We start from the raw sequence: 22,077 nt of genomic DNA on the forward strand, positions 1-22,077 counted from the left end.
AATATTTGCGTGTGATATGTATTTTTATGCTTAGTATCATGTTGTTAGCTTAGCAACATGTTAATGTCAAACTCTTTTGGAAACAATTGTAAGTTGAGTCTCATTAAAAACGTATTATTTTACCCAATATTTGCATTTGCTATGCTTATAGTATCGTGTTGTTAGCTTAGCATTATGCTAACATCAAACTCTACCGGAAGCAACAGTAAGCTGAGTTTCATTAGTACTATTTTACCCAATATGTGTGTGTGCTATGTATTTTTATTCTTAAAATTTCTTTTTGTTAGCTTAGCAACATGCTAACATGAAATTCTTTTGGAATCAATTGTAAGTTGAATCTCATTAAAAATATATTATTTTACCCAATATTTGCGTGTGATATGTATTTTTATGCTTAGTATCATGTTGGTAGCTTAGCAACATGTTAATGTCTAACTCTTTTGGAAACAATTGTAAGTTAAGTCTCATTAAAAATTAACTACTTTACCCAATATTTGCATTTTCTATGCTTATAGTGTCATTTTGTTAGCTTAGCATTATGCTAACATCAAACTCTACTGGAATCAACTGTAAGCTGAGTTTCATTAGTACTATTTTACCCAATATGTGTGTGTGCTATGTATTTTTATGCTTAAAATTTATTTTTGTTAGCTTAGCAACATGCTAACATCAAATTCTGTTGGAATCAATTGTAAGTTGAATCTCATTAAAAATATATCATTTTACCCAATATTTGCATGTGATATGTATTTTTATGCTTAGTATCAGGTTGTTAGCTTAGCAACATGTTAATGTCAAATTCTATTGGAATCAATTTAAAGTTTAATGTACTTAGCGTTATTTCTATGACAAACTCAGTTGCTGTCTTTATGGCGTGTTCCAAATCAGTCTAAAAGGTTCCATTACAGATAGGATGCTGCTTTAAAAGCTAGCTGCCAATGTAAGCAATAAACAGCAAGGCAGAAAGGTTTAAGAATAGAGCTAGAGAGACAGATAGAGGGATTTTAGTCTTTTACGTCTTTGAGGACAGTGATTCAAAGACACTTGGACAGAAAAGACAGACGCGGAGACGGATAGAAAAAGCCAGTGTTTCTATGGGAACGGAGCCGCGGCTTAGAACAAACCTCTCAAAGCTGACACGTATAACAAACGGCAGTGAATAGCAAGAGCTTTCTCAGAGGAGATGTCATAAATATCTGAGCTTTGGTCCATATATCCAGAGCCGGAAGAAGATGAGGACAGAGATTAAGCCGCGCCGCATGCGTCACTCTGACGCCACTGAGAACATACACAATCAGCGTTTGTCACAATCTATGGTCACTGACAATCTAAACAGACTCTGAACAAGCAGCCAGAACTTTAAGAGCTCTGGACAGTCACAAAAGCTGGTGATTCAGTGAAAATGTTGGAAAGTATGAAATAGAAACCAGCACTGCTTTGCTCTGGAAAACACAGCGTCTTTTGCAAGGTTAAAAGGCTACATAAATAAAATAGCATTTTAACACATGTTAAAAGGAACAAATATTTTTGTAGCATTACAGTATAATGTCAGTCAATATTTCACCATCACCATTTTCCACTAATCTCTCTGACCCTTGGAATATTTGCCACCGTGAGACTTCAGTTATGATGGGAAGTCATATTTTAATGTGATTCTGAATACGGCCATTTTTGTAGTTAATAAATCAATAAATGGTCTGAGTGCAACTGGGAGGGAGCTTTAAGTTTTATTTTTACATAGTACTTTGAACTCTTATTTTAAAAGAGTAATATCCTGTGATCCATAATATGGCACCTTAAAAATGTTACCATCTGGGTGACAATGGCAAAACGTTTCCAACAGTACTAAATGCTTTATGATATGGATTGATATGGTGCAGTATGATTAATAAAACACAAATGGAATAGTATGGAACGTTGGGATGGTCTGCACACATACCTTATTAACAAGCTTCATCAGAGAGATTAGGCTGGGATTGAGCTGTTAAGAGATGGTCAGAATTTGAAATGCTCATAATTTGAGTAAGAGTACAGGTGGTACTTACTGGACTGGGCTGTCCGGGCCTCGATGGGCAGTGTGTACACCCCGAGTCCCATCTCAGAGCGAGCAGCCAGAGAGAACTTGTACAGCGTGTCTGGCTTCAGGCCTTCAACCGCGTAAGAACCAGCCGGGTTAAAGATCACCTGGTGCTTTGAAGGATAAAAGATAAAGACACACACACATTGGCTGTGTTCAGAATGGAATACTACTGCATATTACACAGCATACTGTATAGATGAAATTCCTCTGATAACACTATGCAGGCAACGCTTGCGGGTTCTTTTGAGCAGCAGGTTTCAATGGTGGAGATTTAATCATCTTTAAAGCATTATATAATGTAATAATATCTGCTGAAGCTAATAAAAGTTATTACAATGGAATATCTGTGGTTTACAGTGAAGAAATGATGTTGGTTCTTTCTAAATTATCAGACAAGGTAACAGGTTAATGAATGCACATCCTTAAATGCTTAAAGGGGACCAATTATGCAAAATTCACTTTTACATGGTGTGAACATAAATGTGTGTTGGCAGTGTGTACACAACCACCCTATAATGATAAAAATCCCCATTAATCATAAGCACTGTCTCAGAACAAGCCGTTCTGCCCATGACTGTTGACGGACACTGCCGATGGATATGTTTGTTTGTGTGTGTTGTTCCGTTATAGCGCAGAGCGAACGTTGTAACAGCGTTCGTGTGTGTGTGTTGCTCATCCATCATTGCAAAACTGCTGAAAAAACTCTGTTTGAAAAAACAAATAAATAAATGCATCAAATAACCATTCGGAAACTTCCTGGTTCATTCTCAAAGTTGTTACTTCTGACGGAGTCTCTGTCTCTGGTTCAAACATATAGGGCTGAACACCACTATTTTAGCTGTCAGTAATATTGCTTATGATGTCTAGTTATCCGCAGCAGAGATAACAAATCTCCACCCTATTCTGGATACGGGGCGGGGAGCACCAGCTCATTTGCATTTAAAGAGACACACACACACGCGCACACACACACACACGCACACACACACATGTAGTGTTTCCATGTTTTATGGGGACTTTCCATAGACATAATGGTTTTTATACTGTACAAACTTTATATTCTATCCCCTAAACCTAACCCTACCCCTAAACCTAACCCTCACAGAAAACTTTCTGCATTTTTACATTTTCAAAAAACATAATTTAGTATGATTTATAAGCTGTTTTCCTCATGGGGACCGACAAAATGTCCCCACAAGGTCAAAAAATTGGTTTTACTATCCTTATGGGGACATTTGGTCCCCACAAAGTGATAAATACACGCTCACACACACACACACACACACACACACACACACACACACACACACACACACACACACACACACACACACACACACACACACACAAAAACAGCTTGTTTTTATTCCCACCCAAAAATTGGCATTTTCATCATGGTATAATAAATGATGTTAGTTCATAATTCATTAACTAATGTTCTCAAATAACGTTTTAACTCTTTAAACTTTTAAAAGCTAAAACATACTAAAATATACAGAGACTAATATTAACCAAAATTAATAAATGCTGTAGAATAGTTTTCAACTATTGCGTTAAATAATGTTTACATACACAACCTTATTATAAAGTGCAAACCATAAATAGTATGCAACAATAAATTGTTCAAACACTAGTGTGCTACATTGTTGTCCCTTGACCTCATTATGCTGAATTAATACTACTGTATTTTTGGTTCATTAATTATGCTAGAAATGGAAGGTGAAGACAAACGCATTGTGTTATGTCAGTAATGTCAGTAATCAAGATACTCAATGGATACAGAAAATTTGCCCACCATAATTTTGAATGCATTTATTTATTTATTTGGCATCTTAATAATGAAAAGAAAAGGAAGAATACAAAATAGAAAAGAGACACGCAGGAGAGGTTAGAAACCCTTGTGGGCTTATCTGAATACCTTACCTTTTCAATAACAAACACTGATCTCAATATGAAAAAAAAGAAGAAACACGTAAACAACAAATAAAAATGAAATAAAATACAAATAAATATATACGTAAATATGTTCTTCCGCACAAACCCACCCACTCACAGTGCAAATTCAGTAAAGCGTTTTGCTGTGTTCAAATTTGTACCTTGTTTTCAGAGTCGGCCTCCCAGTATGTGAGCTCATATTTGATGATCTGATCTGGGACGGGCCACAGCCATGACAGCATGATCTGAGTGTCAAGTTCTGCCTCTGCTTCAAAACTGGTTGGCTGGGCCGGGACTGTGGACAGAAATGAAGTTCTGTCTGACTATTTATTATTATACAGTTAGTAGTGTAATACGGACACGTTACACTAACATTTTATCCATAAAATCACACAGCTCACCTCCTTGCTGTGTTTTAACCTGCAGAACATCTGATGGTGGGCCATCTCCTACAGATGTGAAGGCCAGCACGCGGAGGCCATATGTGATGTCCGGCACTAGGCCAGAGATGGTGGTCAGGCTGCTGTCCTCTGTGTTGTGTTTTTGCCAGGTGCTGAGCGGCAAGTGCAGATCAGACGTGTAGTATACTCGATATCCTCGTATCTGTCCGTTGGGCTCCTCTGGAGGTTCCCACTGGACCAACATGGTGGTGGCGCTCAGCATCCGTGCCTGAACCCGTAAAGGAGGAGACGAGGGGGCCTGTTCGCTGGTCCGTGTCTCCACAGTACCGCTGGCCGGCCCGCGGCCAATGTTATTGACTGCCATGACTCTGAATTCGTACTCAGAGAAAGGACTCAAGCCGCCGATGCTGTAGCGAGTGGAGGCCACTCCATCAACCTCCTGGAAACCGTTGTCTGAGACTTTGGCCCGGTACTGAATCACATAGTATGATACGGGTTCAGGGTTACCGGAATCCCACGTTAGAGTCACGCTGGTGGCAGTGGTTTCCGTGACGATCAAAGAAGTGGGAGAGCGGGGCAAAGCTGAGAAGGGCAGAGAGATGAAAAGATAAACAAATTACAGTGGCAAGAAAAGAATGTGAACCCCTAGGGTAATGGCATCGAATTAATGAAACAAGATTGGAGGTGTGGGTTAGAGCTACTCAATCATTTTGAGTTTGCTATTCACAAGAAGCATCTGCTGATGTGGACCATGCCTTGTAAAAAGAGATCTCAGAAGACTTAAAATCAAGAATTGCTGGAAACGGTTACAAAGTTATCTCGAAGAGCTTACATATTCATCGGTCCACAGTTAGACAAATTGTTTATAAATGGAGACGATTTAGTACTGTGTCTACTCTCACTACAAGTGGTCATTCTGCCAAGATGACTCAAAGGGCACACTGCAGAATTCTCAATGAGGTAACAAAGAACTCTAGAGTGACAGATAAAGACTTTAGAGAATCATTGGAAATGTTTAACATCTCTGTTCATGAGTCTACTATATGGAAAACATTTAACAGGCATTGTGTCCATGGCAGGACATCATGAAGGAAGCCGCTGTTTTCTAACAGAAACATTGCTGCGCAACTGAATTTGCCAAAGACCGTCTTGAATCTCCACAACACTACTGGGAAAATGTTTTTCGGACTGGTGAAACTAACATCGAACTGTTTGGGAAGAACACGCAGCACTAAGAATGGCGTAATAGGGCACCACATCATCCAAACAGTGAAGTACGGTGGAGGGAGCATCATAATTTAGGGCTGCTTTGCTTCTTCAGGGCCTGGACCGCTTGCCATCATTGAGAGAAAAATGAATTCCTAAGTTCATCAAGATATCCTACAGGATAATATCAGGGTGGCTGTCCACCAGCTGAAACTCAGTAGAAGTTGGGTGATGCAGCAAGACAATGACCAGTTATTTACGGAAGAATGGTCAAAAATGTATTATGATCATTGTGCAGGTTTGTGGCAGATAAGCCTCTTGTTTATCGGGAAAGGAGGAAGCAGGAACCAAATTAACAATCAACAAGACTTTAATTACAACATAACATGCAGAACTGAAACATAACGGCACACATAGCAGCTGCGTACATCTCTATCTCTCTCTCAAACTGGCAGCCCTGGCTACTCTTTTTCCATCTCCTGGCTGATTCAGATCACGCCCTCCTCCTCCTCATCACAAGGTTTAATCCACAGCTACCAGAAACGCTTACAATTATTGCTGCCAAAGGAGGATCAACCAGTTACTAAATCCAAGGGTTCATTTAGATTTTCCACAGCTCTGTGAATGATTAATGGGATGTGTAATAACGACATGAAAGATTATAATTTTTTGTGTGTTTTTAGCTTAAGCACATTGTGTTTGTCTAAACTTGTTACTTTGATGAAGGTGTGATCACATTATATGACCAATAAATGCAGAAAACCAGCTAATTCCAAAGGGTTCACATACTTTTCTTGCAACTGTACATGGGCCTTTGGAGCAATTTTGATGGCAAATATGCTATCAAATATTTCCCTATATTTTTCCCCAGAATATTTCCAAAATGCAGATAAAATGTAGCAAAATGTGTTTTCCTTAATGGTAACTGCTGTTATCACCATTAATCTGTCACTGTATCTTTGACAAGTGCGGTTAAGTTGCCCTATTTCCACAGGAGAGCAGAAAAGTGCCAACATTGCAATAAAATTGCTTTTGAAAATGACTCAGAACAACTTTAGCGCTATATGTGGTCAGGCAGCAGTCAGAGTCCAAATAGATCAGCTTAAATGAGCCACAGTAGTGTGGAAAGAGATAGAAAAATACATCAAAACCTGTGACCGTATGTGGCTTTATGAGTCTTAAAGCTGCTATAGGCCAGAAATTCCCAGAACATATGATATTAACCTTAGCTAACATGATAATGCATGACGGAAAATGGTAGGGCAGAGCAGAGCAGTGAGCTGAGAAAAGAGCTACTCTAATGACAAATATACTCAAAAAGGTGCAGAAATGATCAATGCTAATGCTGTAACTCGACTCGCTTTGACTAAATTGTGCTCAAATTATCTTTGATTCTTCAGTCGGTTTGTGGATTTGATAGACGAGTGGTACTGATTATGTGCTCTCTCTCTCTCTCATGCAAGCGTTTAACATGATACATTTGGGATAATTAAATGCTTTCAATGGATTCCATATCGTGAGGCAAGCATAAAAATAATCCGTAATGACGATTTGGAGCTAAGAGAGTTTGTTCGCTCTGTTGAGGCAGAAAAGAGGAGGAGAGTGCTCTCCCCATCCCATTTCAGCTCTGATGAAACATTGATGAGGTGATTGCATGCGCTGTCTGTCTGGGTCACTGGGAATCCCCATGAGTGTGTTATTGATGAGACTTGTCTCACAATTTATAGGTCCTGTGCCCAATCTGATTAGAGCAACTTTGTTTATTACTGTTGTCACGAACCCCGCTCCTCTGCCCCATCCCGCATCGTTGCACACACACTCACTCCCTCGCTCCGCCCCCTCGAGCTTTTCACGCTCTTTTTGCTCGCTCGAGCCCTCACGCCCACTTTGCGCCTACTCGCTCACATGCTCGTAGGTTATCTCCCTTCCTCGAGTTTCTCACACGCTTCCAATCCTCCTGCACATTAGTTTCACCTGCACTCGTCTTATCACCTTTCATTGTTTACACCTGCACCTTCCCCTATAAATACCACAGCACATCCGTTTCACGGGTGTTGGTTATTGTGTTTAGATTCCCGTGTCTTTGCCACCCGCTAGTCTCATCTAGTTTTGACCCCCCTTTGATTCGTTACCCCTTAGCTTGCCAGCTCTCTTGTTCCCCTAGCTCCCCTGTTTAGGCCTTCCCGCTACTCTATTCTGATTACCCCGGCTTTGACCCTCGCTTCCCTCGACCATTCTCATTGGATTTGCCCCTTGTTTGTACTTTGATTCCCCGGCTTTTGACCCTACGCTTCCCTCGACGATTCTCCCTCTGGATTTACCCTGTTTTGTACTGTTGCTTTGCTTTGTGAATAAAGCAGTTTTTCCCCGACATTGTGACTGTCTCAACTTGTGTACGCTACAGAATAACCAACCTCACCGTTGACAGTCACAATGCCCCGCGCTAAGGATTCGCGCAGCTCACTAGAGCGGTGGTGCATGTCACATTCGGCACGAGGAGCTACAGTTTGGAGGCAGGACCGAGCGCTCGCGGCCCAGGGGCAGCAGGTATGTTCTTTTTCTGATTTGTTTCACCCTATTTCACCTGTGTCTGCCCCTGAGCTCGTTTATGCCTCCAGTGCATTTCTGAGCGCCGTGCACTCTCCACCCTCGGAGAGGTTTTATGGCTCTTCGGACGCTGACCAAGGGTTTTTTATGCGAGGCAGCGGTTGTGTAACTCATAACCCCGCCCTCGACATTATGGAGCCAGCGGCCCAACTCGTGGGGTTGCGTCAGGGGAGTCAACCCTTGGAGGTTTATGTTGTGGATTTTTGTGCCCTGGCCAACCAGGTGAATTTTAATGAGGTAGCTCTGAAAACCATTTTTCAATTTGGACTGAATGAGCCAACCTCATCATTCATGCCTGGTGGTCGCTGCTCTCTCAACCTGGCTCAGTTTATTGACCTCGCCCTACTGTACGCTGGTTCCTCGTTTACTGTGGGGGAGGCAGACACTGAACCAGTGCTCCACACCACCACGGCCCCCGTCTCGAGGCCTACCACGGCCCCCGTCTCGAAGCCTGTCACGGCCCCAGCCTCGAAGCCTGGCACGGCCAGCGAGTCAACGCCCATGCCTGCCACGGCCAACGAGCCAGCGCCCACGGCCCACGAGCCAGCGGCAATGCCCGCCACGGCCCACGAGCCAGCGCCCATTCCCGCCACGGCCAACGAGCCAGTGCCCATGCCCGTCAAGGCCAACGAGCCAGCGCCCATGCCCGTCAAGGCCAACGAGCCAGCGCCCATGCCCGCCACGGCCAACGAGCTAGCGCCCATGCCCGCTACGGCCGGCGAGCCAGCGCCCATGTCTGCCAAGGTCAGCGAGCCAGCGCCTGTAGCCTCGACCGCCCCAGAGCTCTGCCCCCAGAGTCTTCCACGGCTCTGCCGGGTTCTGCTCCGCCCCCAGAGTCTTCCACGGCTCTGCCGGGTTCTGCTCCGCCCCCAGAATCTTCCACGGCTCTGCCGGGTTCTGCTCCGCCCACAGAGTCTTCCACGGCTCTGCCAGCCTCTGCTCGCCCCTCTGCTCGCCCCTTCCAAGCCTCTCAGGGCTTCGCCTCACAAGTCTTTCATGGCTCCATCCCTCAAGCCTCTCACGGCTTCGCCTCTCGAGTCTTTCAGGGCTCCTCCTCCCCTCGAGCCTCTCAGGGCTCCGCCCCTCGAGTCTTTCATGGCTCCACCCCTCAAGCCTCTCACGGCTTCGCCTCTCGAGTCTCTCAGGGCTCCTCCCCTCTCAAGCCTCCTAGGGCTTCTCCTCACGAAGTCTTTCATGGCTCCACCCCTCAAGCCTCTCACGGCTTCGCCTCTCGAGTCTCTCAGGGCTCCTCCCCCTCTCAAGCCTCTCAGGGCTTCCCCTCTCAAGTCTTTCAGGACTCCTCCTCCCCTCAAGCCTCCCAGGGCTTCTCCTCACGAGTCTTTCATGGCTCCACCCCTCAAGCCTCTCACGGCTTTGCCTCTCGAGTCTCTCAGGGCTCCTCCCCCTCTAAAGCCTCTCAGGGCTTCCCCTCTCGAGTCTTTCAGGGCTCCTCCTCCCCTCGAGCCTCTCAGGGCTCCTCCGTCCCTCGAGTCTTTCATGGCTCCACCCCTCAAGCCTCTCAGGGCTTCGTCTCTCGAGTCTTTCATGGCTCCCCCCTTCGAGCCTCTCGAGCCTTCCAGGGCCCCACCTCTAGAGCCTCTCGAGTCTTCCACGACCTTTTTCCCCGAGCCTCTCACGGCTCTACTCCCAGAGACTCCAGAGCTTCCTACGGCTCGCTCTCGAGCCTCCTGCCCGCCTCTTGAGCCTCCTACGGCTCCGCCTCCCGAGCCTCCTACGGCTCCGCCTCCCGAGCCTCCCACGGCTCCGCCTCCAGAGCCTCCCACGGCTCCACCTCCCGAGCCTCTCAAGGCTCTACCCCCCGAGACTACAGAGCCTGCCAGGTCGTCGCCTCGGGGACCTCCCACGGCGCCACCTCCCTTGGCTCCACCTCCAGAGCCTTCCAGGCCTACCTCGCTAGAGCCTCCCACGGCGCCACCGTCATCGGCTCCACCTCCTGAGCCTTCCAGGCCTTCGCCCCTAAAGCCTCCTTCGGCTCCACCTCCAGAGCCTTCCAGGCCTACCTCGCTGGAGCCGCCCACGGTATGAAGGTAAATTGGTGGCAAAACTCGAGAGCACGTAGATGTGAATTTGAGAACTTGTACAATAAATATTCGTATGTGTAGGCGAACATTTACACTCACAGCTCCGATGTGAAAACCTGTAAAATAAAAATCTGAACTTGAACGCTGAGATTTGCACTCGCAGACAATAGTCACAAACCTGTATTCTGAATTTGAAGCTGCAGACAAGTAGTCACAAATGTGTAAAATGCCATTCACAAAGATACCATGACAGACACAAACTTAATACAAATTTGCACTTCTTCTAACATTCAAATTCGCAGTACAACCTCAAATTGGCACTTGCAACTTCTCAAATCTGTCACTGCAAGTTCAAATTTCGCGCCTTGACTTTTGCTACTCTTTTCGCGATATATGAGGTGCAAAACTGATTTGTGCACTTGTAACTCAGTGGCGCGAGAGAGAGGGGGGCGGAGCGGGGGTGTTCAAAGGAGCCGTTTTATTGGTTGGCGCCTAGCCAATGAAATGGGACTTCTAATGTACGCGATGATGTCACGAAAGCCGCCGCCTCGTGGATGTTCTGAAACGCTAAAGCCTGGCTCACAACAGGAGTTTTAAAATCCTAACCGATTTTGAAATCTGGTTGCAGCACACACTTAAGGAGAATCTTTGCAGATTTTCTTCCCTCAAATCTTAAACATGCACACTACAAGATTTGAAAATCCCGGCGCATCACACACTACACAATGTTATTAAGATTATCGTGCCAGAGGAAGCGCCTTGCTATGATTTCACCATGATCACGTGATCTCACGCAACAGATCGGAAGCTGAAAAGTGGATGTAAACTAAATATCTGTCCTTCATATCAAGTCATATTCGTGAAAAGGTTGCCGTGACCAAGGAAAGCGAAATTTTGAAAAAAATCATCCTTTTAACATTTAAGGATATTTCTAATGAATGGCGTCAGCTCTGGTCAATACAATGAATCAATGCCATTGATCTCTATGAAGTGACGCATCAGCTTCAGCGTTGCCCATGCGCCGGATTGCTGCTCAGCTGAGCCTTATAAAGTGGAGCTCTAAATAATTAACAGCTTGTTTCATGACATAGCCTATAGAATGAATCCGAATTTTTTTACATTTCCGTTGAATGAACAGTTTAATGACTCACTCAAAGACATTCCCTTGCCGCCACCTAGTGGCGTAACAGTGTAACTGCACTGAGTGACAGCCTGTCTGCAGACACGAGCAATGACGATACTGGTGAAATATCAGCAGAAAGCCTCTCGTTTGGTGATATTCGAGGATCGGAACTAACTGTTATATATAACAATGATCTAACAAGCTTATTGTCAGGTTTATGTTCTGTTATTATATTATGTGGACCCTTATTTTGACATTGTATCTTCTGGTTACTCCACTTTTTTTAGTTTCGCTTTCATTACTGAAATGTACTAGTCTTCGTGCCTGCTGACAACAGCTTAACACTTATTTATTTAGCAATAAAATAAATAAATAAAGATAATACCGCATATCACGCTGTTGAGTCACTCAAAATTACCTCAATGGAAATTCCTTCACCACGACAGCCCTACTTGTTTCTTATTGGCTATTGTGACAGTACTGACGTAATCACAATCTTGCTCATCCAGATATCAAACATGTTTGATATGATCGGGGCGAGCCCGATTTGTGTGAGAGCAGATCGGGAGGTGCAGGATTCGATCTGTGAACACCTCACATTACCAGATAATCTTTCCCGAACATCGGAACCGATCGAGGTCCTCGACAAGATTTTTTCTCCGATTCTCGTGAGGGGAAAATCGGGCATAAATCGGCCTAAAACTCCTGTAGTGTGAGCCAGGCATAACATGGCTTAATGCATTAGTCTGATATTAAAAGACATGCATGATATTATCAAACTTAGTAAACACCATACTAATAATGCATACTACAGAAAAGCAGATGAGCACAGAATATGACGAAAGAAAGCAAATGTGTGTTCAGTGCAAATAAACCAGCTGCCTGTGTTTTATTAATAATGTATAACGAATTGTGGTTTTTTATTTATAACTGTTGGTCCATTAAGCCTCATTAAGCATTTTCTTGGTTTTCTATGAGAGGAAAATGCTTAACGTACAATTAAACGAGTTGCGTTCAAATTCTGCTCAATTGCTTTTCTGTATGCTTTATGGTGTTTCCTGAGTTTGGTCTTTTAATACCACTGTCTTAATTAAACGTGTTGCGTTCATATTCTGTGTTCATCTGCTTTTCTGTAGTAGCTATGCATTATTAGTATGGTGTTTACTAAGTTTGATAATATCAATCATTTATTTTAATATCAGACTAATGCATGCCATGTTAGCGTTTTACAACATCCTCGAGGAGGCGGGTTTCGTGACATCATCGCGTACAATAGAAGTCCCATTTCATTGGCTAGGCGCCAACCGATAAAACGGCTCCTTTGAACACCCCCGCTCCCGCCCCCCTCTCTCTCTCGCCGCCACAAGTTAGTTTTGCACCTCATATATCGCGAAAAGAGTAGCAAAAGTCAAGGCGCGAAATTTGAATTTGCAATGACAGATTCGAGAAGTTATAAAGTGACTAATTGAGGTTGTATTGCGAATGTGAATGTAAGAATAAATGCAAATATATTTAACATGTTTGTGACTGTCATTGTATTTCTGTGAATGGCATTTACACATTTGTGACTACTTGTCTGCAGCTTCAGATTCAGAATACAGGTTTGTGACTATTGTCTGCGAGTGCAAATTTCAACATTCAACTTCAGATTTTTATTTTACAGGTTTTCACATTCGAGCTGTGAGTGTAAATGTTCACATACAAGTACGAATATTTATTGTACAAGTTCTCAAATTCACATCTACGTGCTCTCGAGTTTTGCTACTAATTTACCTTCATACACGGCGCCACCGTCATTGGCTCCACCTCCTGAGCCTTCCAGGCCTTCGCCCCTAAAGCCTCCTTCAGCTCCACCTCCGAGCCTTCCAGGCCTCCGCCTCTAGAGCCTCCTGCGGCACCACCTCCCTCTGCCCTGTCTCTTGGGCTCCCCATGGCGCCGCCTCCTCAGTCTCTCAGTACCCCGCCTGCCGAGTCTCTCACGGCTCCGTCTTCCAAGGCTCCGTCTCCCAAGTCCTCCACGGCTCCGCCTTTCACGGCTCTTCCCTGGCCCCCTGACCCTGTCCGGTGGCCCCCTGACACTCTCCCTGTCCTGTGGCCTCTTCCCTGGCCTCCTGACCCTGTTCCTGTCCGGTGGTCACCTTACAGACCCCCGGACCCAGTCCCTGTCCTCCAGTCGCCTTCCAGACCCCCTGACCCAGTCTCTGCCCTATGGCTGCCCCCTAGATCTCCCGACCACCTGCCTGTCCGCTATGTTCCTCCTGACCTTGCCTTGAAACTGCCCATTGACCCCATGGACTGTCTCATTTCCCTCTGTGCCCCTTGGACTGCCCTCAATTTTGTTTGTGTGTTTTGTGGGTTGTTTGTTCAGGGTTTTTTTTTTGTTTGTTGGGATCATCCTGCACCGCCTCCCGTGGCCGTCAGGAGCCGTCCTATTCAGAGGGGGGAGTACTGTCACGAACCCCGCTCCTCTGCCCCATCCCCGCTTCGTCGCACACACACTCACTCCCTCGACCTCACTCCCTCGCTCCGCCCCCTCGAGCTTTTCACGCTCTTTTTGCTCGCTCGAGCCCTCACGCCCACTTTGCGCCTACTCGCTCACATGCTCGTAGGTTATCTCCCTTCCTCGAGTTTCTCACACGCTTCCAATCCTCCTGCACATTAGTTTCACCTGCACTCGTCTTATCACCTTTCATTGTTTACACCTGCACCTTCCCCTATAAATACCACAGCACATCCGTTTCACGGGTGTTGGTTATTGTGTTTAGATTCCTGTGTCTTTGCCCCCCGCTAGTCTCGTCTAGTTTTGACCCCCCTTTGATTCGTTACCCCTTAGCTTGCCAGCTCTCTTGTTCCCCTAGCTCCCCTGTTTAGGCCTTCCCGCTACTCTATTCTGATTACCCCGGCTTTGACCCTCGCTTCCCTCGACCATTCTCATTGGATTTGCCCCTTGTTTGTACTTTGATTCCCCGGCTTTTGACCCTACGCTTCCCTCGACGATTCTCCCTCTGGATTTACCCTGTTTTGTACTGTTGCTTTGCTTTGTGAATAAAGCAGTTTTTCCCCGACATTGTGACTGTCTCAACTTGTGTACGCTACAACTGTCTAGATAATCACACACTTTAAATACACAACAGATATCAGATCATTAGCTGTTGAGAGATCGATCACTTTGGGAAAAAACACAAATAAAAAAAGTCCTCCTTCAAATTAATGCTGCAGAGCAGCCACAAGTATACACATATTATTATTATTATTTTGTTTTTTGGGTATTTCATTTTAATATTGCTATTTTACATTTAAATGTTTCTGGTGACCTCACTACATTTTGAAATTAATATTTTTGCACTAATGCATTTTACCAGCCCCTTTCACTAAATTTGCAACTGCAAATGTATGCTGCATAATTGGCTCTGTGAGATCAATGACTGATTGATGAATAAATGATTATTTTAAGTTGGTCTTTTTCAATGATATGGTCTAACCAGCTAGTGAATCAGTCTAAATCGAAATTTTTTTAATCTCAATCGGTCAGACAACTCACTAATTCTGTTGGTGCATTTCACAACAAAACAATTCACACACTCATAGAATCTGTTTTATTAACTCAAACACTTAACCAGTTGGTGCAGTTCTTGACCAAACAACTCTCGCACTCATGGAATCAATTGGAACCGCTAATTTACTCAAAGAACTCAAAAACTGTTTTAACCGATTCATTGAGTGAATGAGAGTTAGTATTTCACTAAAACGTCTGAAAGTTCTTGAGTTAACAACTTTTTCACTAATTGAATTGCCAAAACTGTCCTTGAGTTCTTAAATTAATAACCCACTCACTGAATCAGTGATTGAAATTTTTTTTTTGTTAACAACTCATTTAGTCACTGAATCGGTTGAAACAGTTTTTGAGTTTATAACTGACTCACTCACTGAACCGATCTGAACAGTTCTAAAATAGTAGCAATACTGAATCGGTCAGAACAGTTCTTGAATTAATAACTTACTGACTCATTGAATCGGTCTGAACAGTTCTAAAACTAACAATTCATTCACATACTGAATCTGTCAGAATGGTTCTTAAGTTAATAAATCACTCACTGAATCGATTGAAACAGTTTTTGAGTCAACAACTCATTTACTAACTGTATCAGTCAGAACAGTTTTTGAGTTTATAACTGACTCACTCACAGAATCGGTCAAACTAGTTCTTGAATTAATAACTCACTGACTCACTGAATCGGTCTGAACAGTTCTTAAATTAACAATTCATTCACAAACTGAATTGGTCAGAACGGTTATTTTTTTCCTTCTCCACTTTTCTCCCCAATTTAGCATGCCCAATTCCCAATGCGCTCTAAGATCTCATGGTGGCGTAGTGACTCGCCTCAATCTGAGAGGTGGAGGACGAATCTCAGTTGCCTCCATGTCTGAGACCGTCAATCCATGCATCTTATCACTTGGCTTGTTGAGCATGTTACCGCGGAGACATAGTGCACGTGGAGGCTTCACGCTATTCTCCGTGGCAACTCACCACGTGCCCCACCGAGAGCGAACCACATTATAGCGACCACGAGGAGGTTAACCCATGTGACTCTACCCTCCCAAGCAATCAGGCCAATTTGGTTGCTTAGGAGACCTGGCTGGAGTCACTCAGCGCACACTGGATTCGAACACACGACTCCAGGGGTGGTGGTCAGCGTCTTTAATCGCTGAGCTCCCCAGGCCCCCTGGTCAGAACGGCTCTTAATTCACTCACTGAATCAATTGAAAGAGTTTTTGAGTTAACAACTCATTTAATAACTGAATCGGTCAGAACAGTTTTTGAGTTTATCACAGACTCACTCACAGAATCGGTCAAACTAGTTCTTAAATGAATAACTCTTGCCATATATTATGATATTTAGTTGTTCTTTTCATATTTAAGTGCAATAACAGTTACTTTTACTTGAGAATTTCTCTCATGCTTTATTTTTGTGACTCTTTTTTTTTCTTGAGTTGTACCTTTAATTATACTTAAATATGACTTTTGTGCTCTGCAAGCAAGACTCTCTACTTAATGAAGTCACATCTGAAGCAGAAAATTACGAACTTAAAGTAGATCACTGTATCTACATGTTCTTGTGTTAGAGGTCTCTCACCTTTGACTGTGATCTGAGCTGTGGTGTCGATCATGCCCAAAGAGGAAATAGCCACACAGGTGTAGTTTGCCGTTTGGCGGATGTTGATCAGCTCCAACACGTTTCGGCCAACTGGCATCTCCTCTTCCTTGGTTAATTCCATTTCTCCTTTCATCCACTTGACATAGGGCATTGGGGCACCCACTGCCACACAGGTGAGGTTAACACTGCCGCCTGGCATCACCTCGTGATTGGTTGGAGGGATTGAGAAACGTGGCGGAACTCGCCGGACTGTTGAAGGAGTGCAGATAATGTCAACAGAATATAGATGAAGGATGTGGGACCTTTGTGCAAGGTATTTGAGTGCTTGTATTGTAAATATGAGTGCTATTAGATATGAATTTGCTTTCTGTACATCTCACTGATCAATCTGCACAGACAAATTCCAAACTAGTAAAATGCTAAGAGACCTTATATTCAAAACATTCAACATATAAATGTCTGTTTTTAACAGTAAATGAATCTCTTTTTTGTCTCGGGCACAGAAGTTGTGGAGTCTCCTTATTGTCTCATTAAATTGAATTTCTTCCAAAGTGCTGACAGGCTTTTCAACGTAATATAACCAACTTTACTCAGTATTTAGTTGGCATTACAGATACACGGTAAGTGTCTTAAAGCAAGACTGTTTAAAAAAGCATTCTTTCAGCTTAAGACCTTCAGTATTGCTCAGGTCTTTAAGGTTTTATTGTTTTGAAGACTCCTGTTTCTACAATAAAGTTCCTGTCACAATGCCTTTAAGATTGCTACTACTGCTATGATTAATTCTGCCATTAATGGAACTATAAAACATGTTTTCCAATGTAAAAAAAATCTATTCCACAGGATTCTGCAGATTTTCGACCAAAATCAGTACTGAAAAATGTTTTGCTTTATGGACAATATTACTCTAAAATAAATGAAGAATAGCATCTTATTGTGTTAGAAGAGTATGACTGTCACTGTTTATTTTGTGTGCCATCAAAGCCAAACCATCATATTTCACTGTGTGTCTGCAGTTTCTGTTAATAAATGCCATTTTCTCACAGAGCTCATGGGCAAGCAGTCTTCTCAGGCTGTCCACAGAGAGATCTCTCATAAACTGATCTTTTATAATGTCACTCCGTATAAAAGTGGAATTGTTTTCAGATGGCAGCTGAGTTTAATAGAGGCATTCTGCAGCCAGACGTCTGCTTATATTTCACAGTAAAAACACGGATAAACAAGTCTCACTTCCAATATCGGAATATTACCTGTTCATTTCCTTCTCATTACCTGCTCATTTCCAGACAGAGGAAATGATTGCGGATAAATCAGGAAAGTATGGGGCTAAATAATTAGATGTGCTCAGTATTTATTTGACTTGAATGCAGTTTTGGAAAGTAGATCACTAGCTACTACCAGAACTCCAACAATATGTTCCAGCCATCTGTCTCTTCTTAAATGTGTTAGTCGGATACAATTATCTATTTCTGCATCATCAGTGGCATCTAAATGTATGTGTTTAGAGCAGCGAGTCGGCCATGTTGTCACTAATCTTTAACAATCTAAATGAAAAAAATACTGCAAACTGTCCATAAAGAACAAAGTGTACTTCGATTTTGACTTGAATGCTTAGTGCAGTCAGAGATTATTTAGCAGAGACGGGGAACTACTATTAAAATGAAGAGGAGAAATTTGAACGACCAATGTATTTTTGGAGTTGGTGCAACACCCTTTTTGAGTAACTCTGCCTCATGCTATAGTAACCACTCCCTCTTTTGTAGTTGGCACAACACCCTTTTGGAGTAATCCCACACCCATTCTGGAATATCTCCGCCCTCTTTTGGAGTTGGCACAACCCCTTTTTGGATTAACACATCCTCCATTCTGGAGAAACAGCACCCTCTTTTGGTGTTGGCATTACCCCCTTTTGGAGTAGCTCTGCCCCCATTCTGGAGTGACCTCACCCTCTTTTGGAGTTGGAGCAACCCCCTTTTAGAATAACTCTGCCCCCATTCTGGAGTGACCTCACCCTCTTTTGGAGTTGGCGCAACCCCCTTTTGGCGTAACTCTGCCTCCATTGTGGAGTAACTCCTCTCTCTTTTGGAAAATACACCCCATTTGGATATCTCCAGCCTGCAGCTATACCTACTTGCATACTGCACATTCAGAGTACAAAAATCAGACAGCATGCTCTTAGTGCTCAAGCACCCTGTTGATGACGAAATTTGCATCACGCGTCCACATCTGACCATAGTATACTTTTGATTTAACATTATGTCCATACCAATGTGACGCAACAAGTTTCCAACCACGAGTTCACGCGAGACGAATGACTGACAACACAGCTTAGCACTTAGCACAACTACTCTTGTCTACTTTCAAGGTGAGGCACTTTTACATTTCAAACAAGCCTACATTGTTGCTCTGCCTTACTTTTAACAAAATATATATAAAAAATAAGCCTTCATTCTCACCTTTAATGCAATTAGGATATAGTGCTGAAGTTCAGGTGAAGTAAATCAAAATGTATTGTGTGCTTCACTCTAGTCAGGTAAACACTGAGCAAATAAGGCTTGTGTTAGTGATCTGTACTGGCCGTAGCCAGAGGTGGCTGGACTGATTTTCATTATTGAGACATAATCACAGAGTTTGGAGTTTTGGGACTAAGTTTGTTAGTTGGGTAGAAAGGCCTGCAGGTGTAAAGTATGAGAGAGAGAGAGAGATCACATTAATCCACGTTAGTCACTGTACATAGACAGGATGATGTTACCCATGGACATGAGAGATGGTTACGACATGATGACAAGAGTTTCACTCAGTTAGAGGTTGTTAAGAAAGTTTGAGAAGTCTCTGCTGGCTAGTTAAGATGGACCGGCATGAGTGGATGATGCCAGTAGCTGCCGTGGTGAAGTTAGATGATGGGTGGAACTGAATTTATTCACTGATCTCGTGAGAAGTATTGCTGGGAGTGTTAACAGAGCAATGAAAGCTTGCAATTAGTCGTGGAGACAAACACATGCATGCAATTTGAAGGGAGAGAGAGAAAGAGATTTGAGCTGCAGGCTTCTAATACGGAGGATTGTTGCATAATTTGGAAGATGCTGGGGTGCATTCAATAAACAAGCAATCTCATATGCACACACACAAGCAGATATTTGCAAGCACATCAATAGCCGTGCAAGCATGAAGTAGAGAAGCACATTGGTTACATCAGCGATAGTCAACAGAGCATGACTGTGTGACCAATAGACTAAAACAACTAATAAATGTAAAAAAAATAAATAAATAATCCAAACAAATAAATCAAATAATGTACGAAGCAGCTTTTGTCTGATCAATTGAAAAAGATCATGATTAGATTACTCTCTGAAACAAGCGAAGCAAAATAAGTGCTGATGCTGCCAATATTTCTGCTTTCATTGCTGCAGACAACATTCAAATAATTTCTGGAGGACCAAGTTCTTGCAATGTGTTTTAAGTCTTCTGGTCTAATGTAGAAAACTAGTAAACATTCAAGCTGTACTTTAAATACTTCACCCATTTAAATACTGGAGAATAAACAAGCCAAAAAAGAAATGTGAACTCAAAGTCCAAAATGAACACTTGCCAAGCACCAAATGCTGTTAAATATGTAATAAAATGTACTCACAAATGGACTTGCCACTTTATTTGGAACTACGTGACTCTAGCAAAAGTATATTACGTGGTTCATTCCTCGTCTTGCAGCAGTTCCGAGGTGAAATGTCCACAGTGTGTTGCTAAAAACAATTGAAATGTTCTCCCAAACAGATGAGGTTTTTAAGGTTAATGCTCTATGGATTTTTAAATCAACAAAACCGACCTCCATACCCTAAACCTTAATCCTAACCGATAGTGTCATAAAAAGCAAAGTGTGCATGAAAAATGTATTGAAAATGCTTGTAAATGTATTGTCTTACAAGTCATGTGTTATGGTGAAAGTGTTTAGATGTCATAGATTGTTTTGTGTAAGGAACAGGGTGAAAAGTACTTTTGAAATGATAATCTGCAGTTATACTTGTGATTTGTGTGAAAGTGAACAAATGTTGCTGGTTTAGCACTTCTAATGTTCATTTCACCACCAATTATTATTTGGCAAGTAACAGGTTTCCACGAGGCCAAGTTGTTTAACTCAAATTGCAACAAAGATATTCTCGCTGATGTAAGATGGCATGAAATCAAATCACAGTTATACAAACTATGTGTACTTACAATTTAAGCATCTTCTCACTAAACTGAAAACTTTAGTTGGATGCCTAAAGGGTTATTTTTCTCCAAAACTCCATGTGGCGATATACTGCATGTGAGATACGGTTTTTCTCTCATTATGGCAAAACAAAAAATGAGCAATAAAATCACAATGCTTCTTCACATTTTGGCGACAGGTGCAGTTTCACCACGAGTCTAAGACTGGCTCATTTCATATTTCATGCTACGAGTGACAAAATGGGCCCTGTGTGAACTCCTTCGACAGATGGTGACATGAGTGAGTGCTCTCTACAATTGACAAGAGAGGTCAAAAACAAAGACTACAGAGATTCTGAATGTTGAAATGTCTCATTTGTGCTGTGCAGGTGCCAATGTGAGAGACTAAAGAACAACAGAGCTGAAGATAAATCGCCTCAGGCCACAGAGATAGAAGAATGTGTTAAGACATGTAGACTTGAACAGATCATTGGCATAGAGATGGGAGTGCCGGCCAAAAACCTGGGACACATGTTAACCCATTCCTGTCTCTACTACATATTCAAAATAAAGGTTATTCAATGGATCTTTACAACACATCAGATTTAGAAAATATACAGTCATTTTTGACTACATAGGGTTTCTGAGTTGGCAATATGGTTCTTTGAAAGTTCTTGATGTTACATATTAGGTTCTTCAGATAAGTTTACTGGTTTCTGGGTTCTTTAAAGCACTAGGACATAGATGGTTTAAACGTAACTAGAGAGTTAAAAGGGTGAGTATGCATTGTTGAGCCAAAACATTATGACCACCTGCCTCATGTGGGTTAACATGTCCCAGGCCTCCCAGCTAACACAATTAAGCCACTGCAGATGGCCCAGGAAGCAGCAGCACATCTGGTCTTCATTCAGCTCAAAAGGGCTCATGTCACTCCACTCTTGATTTCACTCCACTGGCTACCTGTAGCTCTCCGCATCAAATTCATGACTTTGCCTTTGGTATTCAGGACAGCCACTGGAACCACACCCACTTACTTCAGTTCACTTCTACATGTCTATGCTCCAACTCAATCTCTGCAGTCTATGAGCGAGTGGCACCTAGTGGTCCCATCACAACGAGGCTCAAATTCTATTCCACGAGTGTTCAAATGCTGTCGATTGAGCTTAACTTGTATTGAAATCAGAATATGCAATTAAGCACATACCAATTCTCTTTACTTTAATGTGCAAAGAATATAATATAATTTTATTTCCAAACAGGCTGATTTCCATTGTTGTGTTGCATACGGAGCATGATCTTTTTTATTATTACATTGCAGTAATTAGCATTTTGGGGGGAAATGTGC

General features: G+C 42.8%; 1 protein-coding gene across 5 annotated transcripts in view; it reads right to left on the reverse strand.

Annotated features, from left to right (window-relative positions):
* LOC127647013 (receptor-type tyrosine-protein phosphatase F-like) overlaps positions 1-22,077 on the reverse strand; it is a 321,133-nt gene that overhangs the window by 99,131 nt on the left and 199,925 nt on the right. For all 5 annotated transcript variants that reach the window (XM_052131055.1, XM_052131057.1, XM_052131054.1 and 2 more), the window contains 4 exons: positions 16,530-16,799; positions 4,417-4,998; positions 4,177-4,310; positions 2,046-2,190 (listed from right to left, as the gene is read on the reverse strand). In XM_052131055.1, coding sequence (XP_051987015.1) covers positions 2,046-2,190; positions 4,177-4,310; positions 4,417-4,998; positions 16,530-16,799 — 1,131 coding nt within the window. The remainder of the gene's footprint in view (positions 1-2,045; positions 2,191-4,176; positions 4,311-4,416; positions 4,999-16,529; positions 16,800-22,077) is intronic.

Source organism: Xyrauchen texanus, chromosome 7 (genome assembly GCF_025860055.1).
Source record: "Xyrauchen texanus isolate HMW12.3.18 chromosome 7, RBS_HiC_50CHRs, whole genome shotgun sequence".
In the NCBI taxonomy this organism is placed as follows: domain Eukaryota; kingdom Metazoa; phylum Chordata; class Actinopteri; order Cypriniformes; family Catostomidae; genus Xyrauchen; species Xyrauchen texanus.